Genomic DNA, 15432 nt, shown 5'->3' on the forward strand with positions numbered 1-15432 from the left:
GTTTACACTTTCTAAGACTATTCACATGGCAACAGCTGATCTTGTTCATGCAGTCATGAGTAGAGCTTACCAGGCTCTAGAAAATCAGTCTTGCATCAAAATCAGAAAATTTCCAACAATATTCTCAGTTCATCTCAGTTCATACTTTCTACGACTATTCACATGGCAACAGCTGATCTTGTTCATGCAGTCATGGGTAGAGCTTACCAGGCTCTAGAAAATCAGTCTTGCATCAAAACCAGAAAATTTCCAACAATATTTTCAGTTCATCTCAGCTTACACTTTCTTAGACTATTCACATGGCAACAGCTGATCTTGTTCATGCAGTCATGAGTAGAGCTTACCAGGCTCTAGAAAATCAGTCTTGCATCAAAATCAGAAAATTTCCAACAATATTCTCAGTTCATCTCAGTTTACACTTTCTACGACTATTCACATGGCAACAGCTGATCTTGTTCCTGCAGTCATGGGTAGAGCTTACCAGGCTCTAGAAAATCAGTCTTGCATCAAAATCAGAAAATTTCCAACAATATTCTCAGTTCATCTCAGTTTACACTTTCTACGACTATTCACATGGCAACAGCTGATCTTGTTCATGCAGTCATGAGTAGAGCTTACCAGGCTCTAGAAAATCAGTCTTGCATCAAAATCAGAAAATTTCCAACAATATTCTCAGTTCATCTCAGTTCATACTTTCTACGACTATTCACATGGCAACAGCTGATCTTGTTCATGCAGTCATGGGTAGAGCTTACCAGGCTCTAGAAAATCAGTCTTGCATCAAAATCAGAAAATTTCCAACAATATTCATCTCAGTTTACATTTTCTACGACTATTCACATGGCAACAGCTGATCTTGTTCATGCAGTCATGGGTAGAGCTTACCAGGCTCTAGAAAATCAATCTTGCATCAAAATCAGAAAATTTCCAACAATATTCTCAATTCATCTCAGCTTACACTTTCTAAGACTATTCACATGGCAACAGCTGATCTTGTTCATGCAGTCATGGGTAGAGCTTACCAGGCTCTAGAAAATCAATCTTGCATCAAAATCAGAAAATTTCCAACAATATTCTCAGTTCATCTCAGTTTACACTTTCTACGACTATTCACATGGCAACAGCTGATCTTGTTCATGCAGTCATGGATAGAGCTTACTAGGCTCTAAAAATCAATCTTGCATCAAAATCAGAAAGTTTCCAACAATATTCTCAATTCATCTCAGCTTACACTTTCTAACACTATTCACATGGCAACAGCTGATCTTGTTCATGCAGTCATGGGTAGAGCTTACCAGGCTCTAGAAAATCAGTCTTGCATCAAAATCAGAAAATTTCCAACAATATTCTCAGTTCATCTCAGTTTACACTTTCTACGACTATTCACATGGCAACAGCTGATCTTGTTCATGCAGTCATGAGTAGAGCTTACCAGGCTCTAGAAAATCAGTCTTGCATCAAAATCAGAAAATTTCCAACAATATTCTCAGTTCATCTCAGTTCACACTTTCTACGACTATTCACATGGCAACAGCTGATCTTGTTCATGCAGTCATGGATAGAGCTTACCAGGTTCTAGAAAATCAGTCTTGCATCAAAATCAGAAAATTTCCAACAATATTCTCAGTTCATCTCAGTTTACACTTTCTACGACTATTCACATGGCAACAGCTGATCTTGTTCATGCAGTCATGGGTAGAGCTTACCAGGCTCTAGAAAATCAGTCTTGCATTAAAACCAGAAAATTTCCAACAATATTCTCAGTTCATCTCAGTTTACACTTTCTACGACTATTCACATGGCAACAGCTGATCTTGTTCATGCAGTCATGGGTAGAGCTTACTAGGCTCTAAAAATCAATCTTGCATCAAAATCAGAAAATTTCCAACAATATTCTCAATTCATCTCAGCTTACACTTTCTTTCTTTCTACACTAACATGGCAACAGCTGATCTTGTTCATGCAGTCATGGGTAGAGCTTACCAGGCTCTAAAAAATCAGTCTTGCATCAAAATCAGAAAATTTCCAACAATATTCTCAGTTCATCTCAGTTTGCACTTTCTACGACTATTCACATGGCAACTGCTGATCTTGTTCATGCAATCATGGGTAGAGCTTACCAGGCTCTAGAAAATCAGTCTTGCATCAAAACCAGAAAATTTCCAACAATATTCTCAGATCATCTCAGCTTACATTTTCTAACACTAATCACATGGCAACAGCTGATCTTGACCAAATAATTTCTAACAATAATCTCGTTACATAGACAGAGCCTATCACTTGGAGATTAAATTAACTTTTCTAGGATCCACCCGGATCGAACGTCCACTCAAAGACGCACCAATCCACACGGAGATTGGATTTCTTTATATCACATCAAACGTTTTCAAAAAACAATTTTGATTCACTATCGGGAAAATTCCAACAATATTCCCAGTTCATCTCAGTTTACACTTTCTTACACTATACACATGATCAGGGAATCAATTTTTCGTCTATGCGCATACCTACCGACTGCGCCATTGTCGGAGTCTTTTATACTTGAAATAAATCACAACACATTTTTCTTTTTTAAATATATGTATTTTTATATTTTCGATTTTTTCACCACACACTTTTTCTTCACTTCCACCATCAACAACATCCGTCTTAAAACTGACCCTTCTTCTGTTACCCGATGCTAGCAGACTCCCTATTCTTTGTATTCCTCTCTTTCTCTCTTTCTGACGCTCATATTTTTTTTATTTGACACACACAATACACTGTTAAACATGTTTAACTAATTCTAAGTAATAAGAAGTAGAGTTTTGGGTTTATTACCCAAATATTACAATTTAATTTTAATCTATTTCATCTCAATCCTACAGTTAGTATTAGAGTTATGTTAGTTAGACCCCTACTGAGCCCTGTCGGCACCTCCAAATTTACCAATAGGCAGTTGTTGTTAGATCGTGCGACACTAACCATTAGTTAACTTGGAGGCATGGTACCTCAAGTGTTTGGTATAACTGTTGACCTTATTTAAGTAAGATGTGATAAAAGTTTCTCTACGGAGCTTATTTTCAAACCATTACCATTAAAATAACGATATTCTTGTGAAGGAGATATAAAAATGCAAAAATATCTTAATTTTTTAATTTAGTGTTGAACTTAACCTTTGTTTGAAAAAAGCACTCTATTAAACAACAAAAATTAAAATAAAATAAAAATCTTTTTAAGACACTTGAAATATCAACGTCAAGCCCCTTATCCATGGACAGGAAATAAGGTAGGTCGAACGTACATGAGTTTTAACTCAATACAGTTACAGTTGCTTAAAGTTAAAGTCTATCTACTGCCTAATGCCTTTCCGAGAAAAGTCGACTTTTGCTTCTTTAAAAAATCATATCTCGGAAATTTGTATAGTTTTTTTCACATAGCTGTTTTTTCCATCACTTTTTAAACCAAGAACAACAACAGTGCATTAATGATTAGATGCTCCTTTTCGACCAAAGTGCTTGTTTTATAAAATGTGGGAAAATACTTATCCGGCAGAAACCAGTGGAAAAAAAAATCCATTCCTATTTATAAAGGAAAACGAAACCCAAAGGTGTGCATAAGTGATGCTAAAATTATGTCATTTAAAAATTAATAATTATCTAACTATGAAGTGTTCGTTGAACAACTGCTTTCGAAAGATGTTGATAAATCTACGGCTTCCATAAGGGTCATGAATTGACAGTATGAAAAGTAAAAATATAGAGATGCAAATTAGCAAGAAACGATTGAACCATACACGAACTTTCACGTAAGGCAGAAGCATTATCCAAATCCAAAGATCAGTGCAATGAAAAATTACATAAGTTATCAAATCTTTTGAACTATCATGTATGCGGTCATTTGACGAAATATGCCCATATAATATGTTTTTGGTAAATGATTGATATAATAAATAAGAAAAATTCTATGAATCTACTATTAATTTCAAATTCGAGATTTGGAGATTTAATAATGGAGACATTTTTTTTCTTTACTGTTATTGATACTTATTTAAGCACAAAAATGCATTCATGTTACTATAAATGATAAAACCTAAAAGTTGGTTTAACCGAGGGCGCGAGGTTTTTAGCTAGCTAAAATGATAGGTTTCACCAAAAATTCCATTCCGCACATTAATCTCTGCTAATCTTATATATAAAAATGAAATGGTCTGTGTTCGTATCCGCATAACTCGAAAACGGCTGGATGGATTTTTTTCATTTCTTCAGCAGAAACATTCGTTATAGTTTCCGACGGGTTTATATGATATTTCCTAATGCGAAAATTACGAGTAAAGTTGAGCAAATCGTGAAAAACTAAAATTGTGATTCCTATGCGAACTTTGCATGGGCAGTTCGGAACGCACATTCTCGCCTACTATGCAGGACAACGTCTGCCGGGTCGACTAGTATCACATAAAAATATCACTTCGCATATAAACATTTACCATTTGTTATTTTAGATTCATGTCTTCAACTTTCTGATTACTGACATTCAATTTCAGTGACATTGTGACCAGATTTGTTTTATTTTCTTATTAAATACATAACAAAGTTTCATGACAACAAGTAAAATGTTGACAAGTAGAAGTCACTAAATAGTTACAAAGTGGCGATCAAGACCAGAATGTTTCAGTTACTGTAACATGGACATGTTACGGATTGATTACAGTGCAACTTAATGTGAGACCGTATAGTTAGTTACATAGTAGCTCAATCAACCAAATTTGCGCTTTTTTGGTTGCACTAGTGTTACAAATATAGTTACAGTTATTAAAATTTCACATATAATTTTGTCGCATATCGATCACCGTAATTCAATTGTGACAATCTGTGCTACTTGGGGGATCTTACTGGAGAAACCACTATTTCGGAGTTACACCATTCTGGTCCTGATCATTGTTGCCATGTGATTGCAAACGGGCTTCAAGCCGCAATTCACAGACGAATCAAACCTTTAGTAAATGTATCAATAGTTAGGATGTTGCCTACCTGACGAACGGTTAGAACCTGCCCTGTTGGATAACGTAGAGTCGCTTGTCGACTTTCTCAGGTGTCGCTGGAAGTCGATGTTAACGTCCACACACCTTTGAAACTGATCTCAGTCGACTCGGTGATAGTTTCGCCGGTACTGCTAATGCCGATTTATCGAGGAGCCAAGTTGATGACTCACAGGTCGATTGTTGTATAGACCCTTAACCGACTCAAATGAGGAAATCCGAGCTCAGAATCGTTTAGTGGCCTTTCCCATGTCGTTGCTTCAGATGGTGCCGTTTCGATTGCCGTAAATGTTGCCCCAGGCTTGATGTTTGCCATCAGCCGCTTTAGGCAGCCCTTGGGTGTGACCCGATGATTATCGTTACAGTTGAAACAGTTGGTGCACTGTGTTACACCACCGTGCACTGCACGAGCCGGTATCGCGTCCAGTCAACGACTGTGTAATTTATTATGCTGCTGACCAGCTTTGGGTCCGTCCAAGTGATGGTGCCATACACCAGATGGACCAAGCTGAACGTAAATACTTCCTCGCCTTATCGTGACGTGCGATTTCCTGCAGGACAGATGGCTTCAGTTCGCTGCTTCAAAGTACCACGACGAGTTCCTCATCCTTTATGTCGTGGACATATCGCCGCAAAGCTTTGAGCGGTTTTATGCCGGGTAGATGTAGCCTCTCGGCTGCTCCGACGGGATAAATATTATGGGAATTTATGCTGAGCACTGGGGCGTCTTATTCTATAGTATCGTTGCACTCCAACATGCACTCACTCCAGCGGGAGCCTCAAATTTTTGACAAACTTACCGTTAGGGGTTGGTAACACCTAATTTCTACCATCAAGGAAAATCTTATCCACGGTAAACGACAACTCTTACAGCGGACTCGACAAAGTGGAAATTGCAGTACAAAAGGGATAAGGTTAACTTAAAAAAACCTTAAGGAATGCGTCTGTTAAAATAATTTAGCCTAATGAATCATTTTACATGCTTGTTTTATTTGCCCATATTAGGGCTAATGAGAGAAACGGTTTTAAAGGGTGTACATACGCTTTCTTTGGAGACTGGTTGACTCGTTGGCTAGCATTGTTGATTGGCTGGATTCGTTTGGAGGATGGGCGATGAATGTAGTGAGGCCGAATCGAACGGCGGAGTGCCGCACTACAGTGGCGATGGATGTAGCAAGGCCGATTCGAACGGCGGAGTGCCGCACTGCGGTGGCGATGGACGAAGCGAGGCCGATTGCAACGGCGGAGTGCCGCACTGCGGTGGCGATGGACGTAGGAAGGCCGATTCGAACGGCGGAGTGCCGCACTGCGGTGGCGATGAACGTAGGAAGGCCGATTCGAACGCCGGAATGCCGCACTGCGGTGGCGATGGACGCAGGAAGGCTGATTCGAACGGCGGAGTGCTGCACTGCGGTGGCGATGGACGTAGGAAGGCCGATTCGAACGGCGGAGTACCGTAGAGTTGGCGATGGGCGTAGGAAGGCCGATTCGAACGGCGGAGTGCCGCACTGAGGTGGCGATGGGCGTAGTTAGGCCGAATCGAACGGCAGAGTGGATGTCAGGAATGCTGAACTCCTATATGCACGTTTTATTTCTAAGTCCACGTTTTTAGGAAGATGGCGCTCGTCTTCGCCGAAGTCGATTCCAAAATGGCCGCCGAGGTGGCTTTCTGTACCCACGGCGTTCCGTGTCGCCCACTTTTGACTCTCGAATCGGGCTCTAGGGACCGCTTCGGAGAAAAGATGTCCCTCGCACGAGGGTTGTACAAGAAAAGGCCCGATTTGGACCTAATCAGGTCATTAGTACATCACTTTCCGTTTTTCTCTCACCGTACACCCTTTTTTTTATAATTACCTTTTCTCTATTATTTATTCTTTTCCGTGCTTTACTACACGGTCGATTGAGGCTTATCCTTTTTACACTAGCACTACGTTATTGTTTTCTCGATCTACTACTACTGCCCTGGAACAAGACGCAATTTAAGGCACCTTAACTTCACCACGTGAATATATTTAAGAAAAAATAGCTGCATGCACACGACGTTATTCTTTGGTAGTCACTTGTCGAATGATCCGAGTGATTGCCGATCTCTTACCTAGGTTTCATTTCCTTTCGGTATTAATTAAGATAATCCGAAATTTACCCTTCGACGGTTCGTCAATGTTGGCAACCATTCCGCGTTGATCATAAAATTGACCACCAGGGCACGGAATGGGTGCCTGCTCAAACCGCTGAAAAGGTATCGTACATTTGATTTTCTGTAACGGGTAGTATGGAAGAAGTCGTTTGTCTCGAGCATGGTGCGCTACAATCGGATGTACGTCGCCAGTAAGGTTGTAACGTCGAATATTTAATTTTTTTTAGGGTGGGGTAAAGGAATTGGAGGCTCACTGGCGACGCGGAATAATGAGAAGGATGCTTATGGAGGAGCCAACAAGCAACATATTGGGACCAACAGTTACATAGATCATGAGTGTAAAGCTCATAGTTCGTTTGGCCGAAACCCATTCGGCCGAATGCCACTAAGCCGAACAAACCATTAGGCCGAAACCCATCTGGCCCAAAGTCATTTAGCCAAACGGGTTATTTGGCCGAAAGGGTCATTAGGCCGAAATGGTCATTTGGCCGAAAGAGTCGTTTGGCCGAAAGGGTCATTTGGCCGAAAGGGTCGTTTGGCCGAACGGGTCATTTGGCCGAACGGGTCATTTGGCCGAAAGGGTCATTAGGCCGAAAGGGTCATTTGGCCGAGAGGGTCATTTGGCCGAAAGGGTCATTTGGCCGAAAGGGTAATTTTGCCGAATAGGACACTTGGCCGAAAGGGTCATTTGATCTTTTCCAAATGAGCTTTTCGGCCAAATGACCCCTTCTTCCAAACGTCCTTTTCGGCCAAACGACCCTTTCGGCAAAATGACCCATTCGGCCAAATAAATTTCGGCCTAATAGTCTGTTCGGCCAAACAACTTTCGGCCTAGTGGCATTCGGCCAAATGGCTTTCGGCCGAATGGGTTTCAACCAACGCTTACGCTTTTGAATCCTAAGGAGAATGAGAAAATCTCTCACTTATCATGTCTGTATACACTCTCGACAGGTAGCATACCGGTAACATACCGGTAACGAAAAACATATGGTCACAACTTGAAATGAGCGAGAACAAAGCGTTTTATCAAACCCCCTCGGTGAGGGCCGCTTATCCGAATCAGTTTTTTTTCCTAACTTGTATATAAGTGCGATAGTTTTGTTTTCATGGCTTGTTATTATTCGAAGAGGTTTTTGCCTTTCTTCTATCGTTGTTTGTTATCTATTGAGAGCAATTTCGGCAAACCCTACTCGCTGTAGATTCATAAAAGCAGTTGTTGGGAAACATCCACAAATTACGTAACGCTCATAGGGGGAGGAGGGGTTGACCGAAGTGTGACAATCCATACAAAAAAAATCAATGATTCATACAAAAAGTGTGGCATAGGGGGGAGGGGGCTGAAATTGGCCAATTTTTGCGTTACGTAATTAATGGATCTTCCCTTGTACCTGCGACAGCTGCAATTGCTGCTTCTTACCTTTTTGTCGGCGTATTGCCAGAGTCGACGATTGGCAAAGACGAATATACGTTGCTTGTTAACAAATAGTTGAGGTTTTTTTTCCTTTGTTGGGTATTTTAATCACTTTGATATAGCTTTGTCAAGTTGACGCATTATTGCTATGTAGAGCAATCGCATCGCCTTGACTTACAGCGCTTACAGTCCCAATTCGGTATTGTGGTTCTGATAAACTTCACTACCGTATTGGGATTTTTTCTCCAAACTTCAGAGGGTTCTATCGGACCTCTGTTGAAGAACTGTAATCATTTTTTAAAAATTGCCGAACAATGCCGAGGTATGCCACAGAAACAGCATACATCATCTTGAAGTTTTCCTAACAGCTTTAAGTGATATCGACTCGGACAATGGCCTGTTATAAGCTCTGCTTAAGTACTTAGATCTTTTTTTGGAAGATCTACAATTTTGCGAATACTAAATACGTTGGGTTTAATAAAACGTCTTGACTGCCGTCGCAATTAGGATATTTTTCCAAATGTCCTCTATTTTTTAATGTTCCCAGGATTTCACTTCCAATCTAAGAGCACACGCACATACACCACAAAATAGTTCCGGACCTATAAATTGTCGAGATGATCCAAGTCTTGCCAGCATATCAGCCTGTTCGTTACCTTCAATGCCACCGGGAACCCAATACAGGTTTGGAGTGATTGAACACATTCCCAAACAAGTTTAGACGTGCATGTTGCTGATTTCAAGGCGTTCAATGCTGCTTGACTATCAGACATTATGCAAATATTCGAATGCCTATAATTTCGACGTAAGCATAAATTGGAGCATTCCAGAATAGCCCGAATTTCAGCTTGGAAAACAATTGGCCACTTGCCCATGGAAATCGAAATATTTAACCCCGGGCCAGTCACGCCTGCTACAACTTGATTGTTCAGTTTTGAACCATCGGTGTAAAACACAATTGATCCTGAGCGAAGATTTGGTCCACCATTTTTACTGGTATGCCTATGAATCCTTTATAAGCATAGTTTTCAGCGGTCATTAGTGATCCCAAGTACACAAACTTATCGTCAATCCAGCTATTCGAAACATATAAGCACAGGCACAAATAGCACAATTAAAACCTTTGATCCGAGTTATCTTTCCAAACACACACGCTTACCTAATTTGATTAACTAATTACACAAAAATGCAAATCACTGTAAATATAAAAATCATGGATGATGATGAAGGCATTCTTTCTAAATTAAAATTTCAAACCGAATAATGTAAAAAATATTATGAAGTTGTTTTATCTCGACCGCTTACTATCAAATACCCTCAACCATAATATACCAAGAAGTGGTTTTGCAGTTCGGAATGCAATTCCACCCAATCCAGTTTTAATCTAATCTAATCGCTCTTTCCGATCAACGGAAGGTAGCGATTATGTAAAAGCAGACCCCGAGCCAACATGGCACAAGATAGCACACAGACGATACCCGGCGGCATAAATTTGCCGGACCGGGACCACCTGGCTCCCATCATCCCGGCCAGCACCAGTGATGTGCCGAGCTGCAGCAGTGGACGTGGCGGTTCTTGCGACGTCAGGAATGCTCCGTAGCCCAGAATGGCACCGAATGTGACACCGGCGGCCAGTGATGGGACGGAAGCTGAAAATCGGAATGAGATTAAAACAAGTGAGATACTTCAAGTAGGGTTTAAAGGAACGTATGTTGAAGTAATTTCAAGTACCTGCTTTCACATAGCCAAGAATGCCACCGGCAGCCACTGTTGCTGCGTATGCAAATCCGAAGATATCAACCGGCATTTTATTGATTTTGTTTATTTGCACCGACAATTACACAATCAACTATAAACGCTGAAACAATCAAACAATATCGCAGGACGTGAATCGCAAAATGACTATCCAACGAAAAACAAAAATGAAACTGACTGATATGATGTGAGTGATGTTTTATGCGATAACAAACTCTTTTTGACAGCGAGTAGTATCATGAAATAATGCATGCGAGAATTATCATAGCATGCAAGTTACTGAAGGAACATAGGGAAAATGAAATAATATCACGAAAAGAAAATATCCAGTGATCAGCTATTTAAATAGTTGTCCAGGGAAGTTATGTAGAGGTCTGCCTGGACGAGCGCGTCAGGAAAAGGCAGATAATGGTGCTACTACCAAAACCTGGAAATCCTATAACTGCTTTGCCAACCAACCTTCGGTTTAGCAGAGAAAAGTAGACAGCAGACGCCATCAAGTCAGGGTAGTTACCACGGAGCTTGTTATTCAACGCAAGCAGCGTGGCACCCGCCGTTGCGTGGTGCAGGCGCAAGGTACAAGAAACGCATATTTAACAATAGCGCTAGCTGGGATCAAATCGCAAACTCATTATTTCGGCTAGGAATCCCAAAAGGACTGTACTACGGTCAAAGATTGAAGATCTGAGTGAGCGCAAGAGCATTGACTTCCCGCGATCATAGTATCCACGATTTGTGAACGAACGTGTCCACTAAAGTACTTAGCTTCCCATCATTGATAAGTGATGCTCGTTGCTATGGTAAACAATAAGTTGGAAAGATCGGCTGACTGAAACCCAGCTGGCCCATAAACCAATCCCAAATCATGGCAAAATGAGGAATTAATGGTTGTTTGTATGCACCAAGATTTTTTTAAGTACAGGTTATCCGACTTGTCAATATCCCCAACTCAGCCATCTTGGATTTTTGTATGGAATTTATGCTCGTTTGTTTACGTTTTGCACTGAAAATGTATGTTTTCCCCCGCGCTGGTTATTCCCATCTACTGACGAAGTCGGATAACCTGTACATAAAAAAATCTTGGTATGCACAATGTACTTTCAATACCTCAAACTTTGTTTCGCCATTTCAAAGCCATATACCCTCGAGATTACAATTTAATGAAGCTCGGAGATCCAGTTCCAGAAGAACGCCCACCGTAGAAGAAATAACGAAGTGATTCAATGACATCGATGGCGATTAGCAAAATAACGTTTATTGGAGCGTTGGTTAAACTGGTGACTATTCACTGTCTCTCTTTCGCCTCGATGATGTGGAGTGGGTTTCGCGATAACAGAAATCCGTTATCCAATGCTCGGGGTGTTGTAGTGAATAGCCACAGCATGAGAGATTTTGTAAACAATACAGCTCAAAACATCAAAAAAAATATTAGTGCTGTCCAATGAGAGCTTGAAGTAGCTCGAAGTTTCTCCCTGTCCTGCTCATGCCCATTTGTTGACAAAAAAGAACGAGCAGGACGGGAACAACTTCGAGCTATTTCGAGCTGCTCATTGGACAGCACTATTCCCTCCGAAGGTTCTGAAAAATTCAATTGCCTGAAGGTTGATGCAGCTTCAAAACTGAACCGTTCTCGGTGTGAACTGCCAGTATATGTTGGATAAATAATTGGAAAAACGCACTCTACAAGGTACTTATATTTCAATTGATATAAAATTTGGTTCTACAATTGCTTTATTTTAGGTGTTATTAAGCTTTTGGGGCGGCATACTAGCAAAAATCTTATCAAAGAAGTGTTCAAGCTCACTACGGAATATGGTATCCAAAAGTCGCAAATCTTTTCCGTAACAGTGGATAATGGAGCGAACATGATCAAGATGATCAAATCGATGAACGATGAACGAATGTCAATCTCATGGAAAATTTAGAGAAAGTTGTTATGTGTGCGATGCGGTGCACATACTTTACAACTTGTAGTTAACGAAGTATGTAAACCATTCGATGAACCTCTAAAAGGAATCGTGAAAACTAAGATGTGGAGAATTTAAAATCGTGAAAACTAAGATGTGGAGAATTTAAACGTATTTTCGAAATAACGAAGGGTGTTAAGCTTCCTCACTCAATCACTCACTTAAGATCTCACTCAATACTGACATTTTATTGAAAAATATGTAGAAGCGTTCGAACCAATCTACAAAGCGACAATTATCATCAAGAAAAAAGAAGACGATTTGTCTTGTTAGCATGACAACATGACATAGTGTTTAAGCAATCCCTCATGACATAGTTTGAGAAACGTGACAAGATTCTGCTGGAAAGCTATGCTTTACGAACTGCACTATATCAAGATCCAAGATTTAAGCTGGGTCGCAATTTTTTACACCCGCTGAGAAAGAACATTTTGTGATATGAAAAAGACCCCACGGGCAGCACATCGTCTTCTCTTCCACAACATAAATAACTTGATTAATTCCACCCAAATGTTTTGCACATTCGGTTGAAATGTGTCCGAGAAATTTCAAATATATTTATTTACTAGCTTTATGTACCCGGCCTTGCTCGGAATTGCCAGTTTGGTTTTCAATTTTTTTTTTCACAATCGGAAAAAGATAAAACCAATTGATCAACAGAGTAATTGTGTTATCTTATTGATACTTCATCATTTGATTAGAAGAAGGCTTTTGGAAGCATTGACTGAAAAGGGGGTTGTTGGTTTGAATAGCCTTATTCCGGGCAAACGTCAATTGCTAAAGAAGGAAAAACATCCACCGATGCTTTATTCCGGGCAAACGCCCATTTTCAAAGAAGGGATCACACTCACCATTGCATTATTCCGGGACAAATGCCTACTTTTCAAGAAGCAATCACACGGGTAAAAATCCGTTCCCAGAAATGAGAAAATAATTCATGATTCAATGAATCCGTCGTGTTTTCATGCTATGAAAATACACCATGGGCGTCCATATACAGATGTGCTCGACTTGCGGTTAGCGGCAGTAAAGTTGATCATGATTTCATGATTTATTTTCGCGTAACGTAAACAATGCGTTACAATTTGGTTGTTAGGATAGACAAAATAAAAAAAAGTTCAACAGGGGATTTCAACTTGAGTACACTGAGTGAGAGTCCGGTGTGCTACCTTTTTGCCGTTCTTACTTCTTGGGAATGGAGTGTTCGAAGTATAACCGGTTATTCATACTATCGACTGATGAGGATTGCCTAGTACCATGAATAATGTTCCTCAAATCATTCTATAATCATGGTTTCATGAACTGACCTGATTCATGATTTCATGATTTTTTATTCATGCCTGTGGGTATGCATTTGTTTCCGTGCACATCCACCATCCAGAACAAAACACATTAATCATTGCTTTTCACTGGGATTCCGATGAAGGGTAACAATTATGCATGCTTTCTATGAAAGATTATTCTGATGCTGTTCAAAATTATACCAAATGCCCTTCATGTCGAATGACCTTATGCCAAATAGTGTTATGTTAATGTCCTGCTTCATTCAGGGATATGTCATTTTCAGGGAAATGTCATATTCTGGGATATGTGTATCGAAGAATCATTTTTGGGAAATATCATTTTCGTTGAAGTCATTTTTGGGGAAATGTTATTACCGAGAAAATGTTATTGTCGAGGATTTGCTATTTTTGAGGAATTCGGGAAATTTGTTTTCGAAGCATTGTACAATGTCAGAAACCTCGAATGAACTAAATAAGAGGGATTTTAAATTAAGTTGTTTTCTAAACAATACCCAACCCCAATAACCTCCCGCATTCCAAAAGTTTCTCCCAGCCTCTCTATAATAGTTTCCTTTGGGCAGAGAATACGTGTTTACAAATTTGGTTTGAATTGTCGCATGCGGTAAAAAGGTATACTAAACTGTTTGTTTAATAAATATACCCTCTCTCTCATTCAGCTATAACACTCCTATCCAGTCTGATATAGTCTTTCTTACACAGATAATATGGATTTCAAATTTGGTGGACATCGGTAAATGGGCTAAGAAGTTATACTGAATCGATCTATAATTAAACAATACTCCTATATCACACCCCTCCTTTTAAAATGACCTACGCTCATCCACTAAAATTGTTTCCTTAGGAAATACAATATTTGATACAAATTTGTTTCAAATCGATAATTGGGTTCAAGACTTACATTGAGTTGATCGATTGCTGAACAATACCCCTTCCCCCATACCCCCCCTTTTTCAAAGAACATTCCTAACCACACTATCGTCGTCTCCTTAATATGAAGAATGTGTGTTCCAAATTTGATTGAAAACGGCCAATGGGATCAGAAGTTACACTGAGTTGATCGATATCTAAGCAATACCCCTCCCCTCACACCATCCCCACTCTCCAAAGAACATGCTTAACCCCCTATCGTCGTCTCCTTAAGATAAAGAATGTGTGTTCCAAAATGTGTATGAAATCGGCCAAATAATTCAGAAGATACACTGAGTTAATCAATAATTAAGCAATACCCCGTCCCCACACCCTCCTCCTTTTCCAAACAGCATTCCCAACCACCCTATCGTCGTCTCCTTAAGATAAAGAATGTGTGTTCCAAATTTGGTTGAAATCGTCCAAGGGGTTCAAAAGGTACACTGAGTTGATCAATAACTTAGCAATACTCCTCCCCCCACGCCCTCCCCTTTTTCCAAAGAGCATCTCAAACCACCTATCGTCGTCTCCTTAAGATAAAGAATGTGTGTTCCAAATTTGGTTGAAATCGTCCAAGGGGTTCAAAAGGTACACTGAGTTGATCAACAACTTAGCAATACTCCTCCCCCCACACCCTCCCCCTTTTCCAAAGAGCATACCTAACCACACTATCGTCGTCTCCTCAAGATAAAGAATGTGTGTTCCAAATTTGGTTGAAATCGGCCAAGGGGTTCAAAAGGTACACTGAGTTGATCAATAACTTAGCAATACTCCTCCCCCCACTCCCTCCCCTTTTTCCAAAGAGCATCTCAAACCCCCCTATCGTCAACTCCTAAAGATAAAGAATGTATGTTCCAAATTTGGTTGAAATCGTCCAAGGGGTTCAAAAGGTACACTGAGTTGATTAATAACTTAGCAATACCCCTCCCCCCACA

The 15432-nt window shown here is 40.2% G+C and overlaps 2 protein-coding genes and 1 long non-coding RNA gene across 3 annotated transcripts; 2 read left to right on the forward strand and 1 right to left on the reverse strand.

Moving 5' to 3' along the window:
* Positions 1–6123: 6123 nt before the first annotated feature.
* On the forward strand, positions 6124–6477 carry LOC134222540 (uncharacterized). Its single transcript, XM_062701706.1, has one exon. The coding sequence runs from the start codon at positions 6124–6126 to the stop codon at positions 6475–6477; it is 354 nt and encodes a 117-aa protein (XP_062557690.1).
* A 3349-nt stretch (positions 6478–9826) lies between these two features.
* On the reverse strand, positions 9827–10515 carry LOC134220221 (transmembrane protein 14 homolog). The gene is made up of 2 exons (XM_062699217.1): positions 10297–10515; positions 9827–10214 (listed from the first exon to the last, which is right to left on the reverse strand). The coding sequence occupies exons 1-2, from the start codon at positions 10370–10372 to the stop codon at positions 9955–9957; spliced, it is 336 nt and encodes a 111-aa protein (XP_062555201.1). The 5' UTR covers positions 10373–10515; the 3' UTR covers positions 9827–9954.
* A 950-nt stretch (positions 10516–11465) lies between these two features.
* Positions 11466–12190, forward strand: LOC134227549 (uncharacterized). Its single transcript, XR_009983694.1, has 3 exons — positions 11466–11597; positions 11896–12007; positions 12061–12190. It is a non-coding gene; the product is annotated as an uncharacterized LOC134227549 (long non-coding RNA).
* Positions 12191–15432: the final 3242 nt, after the last annotated feature.

This window comes from Armigeres subalbatus, chromosome 3 (assembly GCF_024139115.2).
Source record: "Armigeres subalbatus isolate Guangzhou_Male chromosome 3, GZ_Asu_2, whole genome shotgun sequence".
Lineage (NCBI taxonomy): Eukaryota > Metazoa > Arthropoda > Insecta > Diptera > Culicidae > Armigeres > Armigeres subalbatus.

Excerpts from the sequence above, each read along its gene's own strand:
- LOC134222540 (XM_062701706.1), top strand. The coding sequence starts at position 6,124 with ATGGGCGATGAATGTAGTGAGGCCGAATCGAACGGCGGAGTGCCGCAC.
- LOC134220221 (XM_062699217.1), bottom strand. The coding sequence starts at position 10,372 with ATGCCGGTTGATATCTTCGGATTTGCATACGCAGCAACAGTGGCTGCC. Across the intron at positions 10,215-10,296 it reads TCTTGGCTATGTGAAAGCAG|CTTCCGTCCCATCACTGGCC; the intron begins GTACTTGAAATT and ends TCCGATTTTCAG.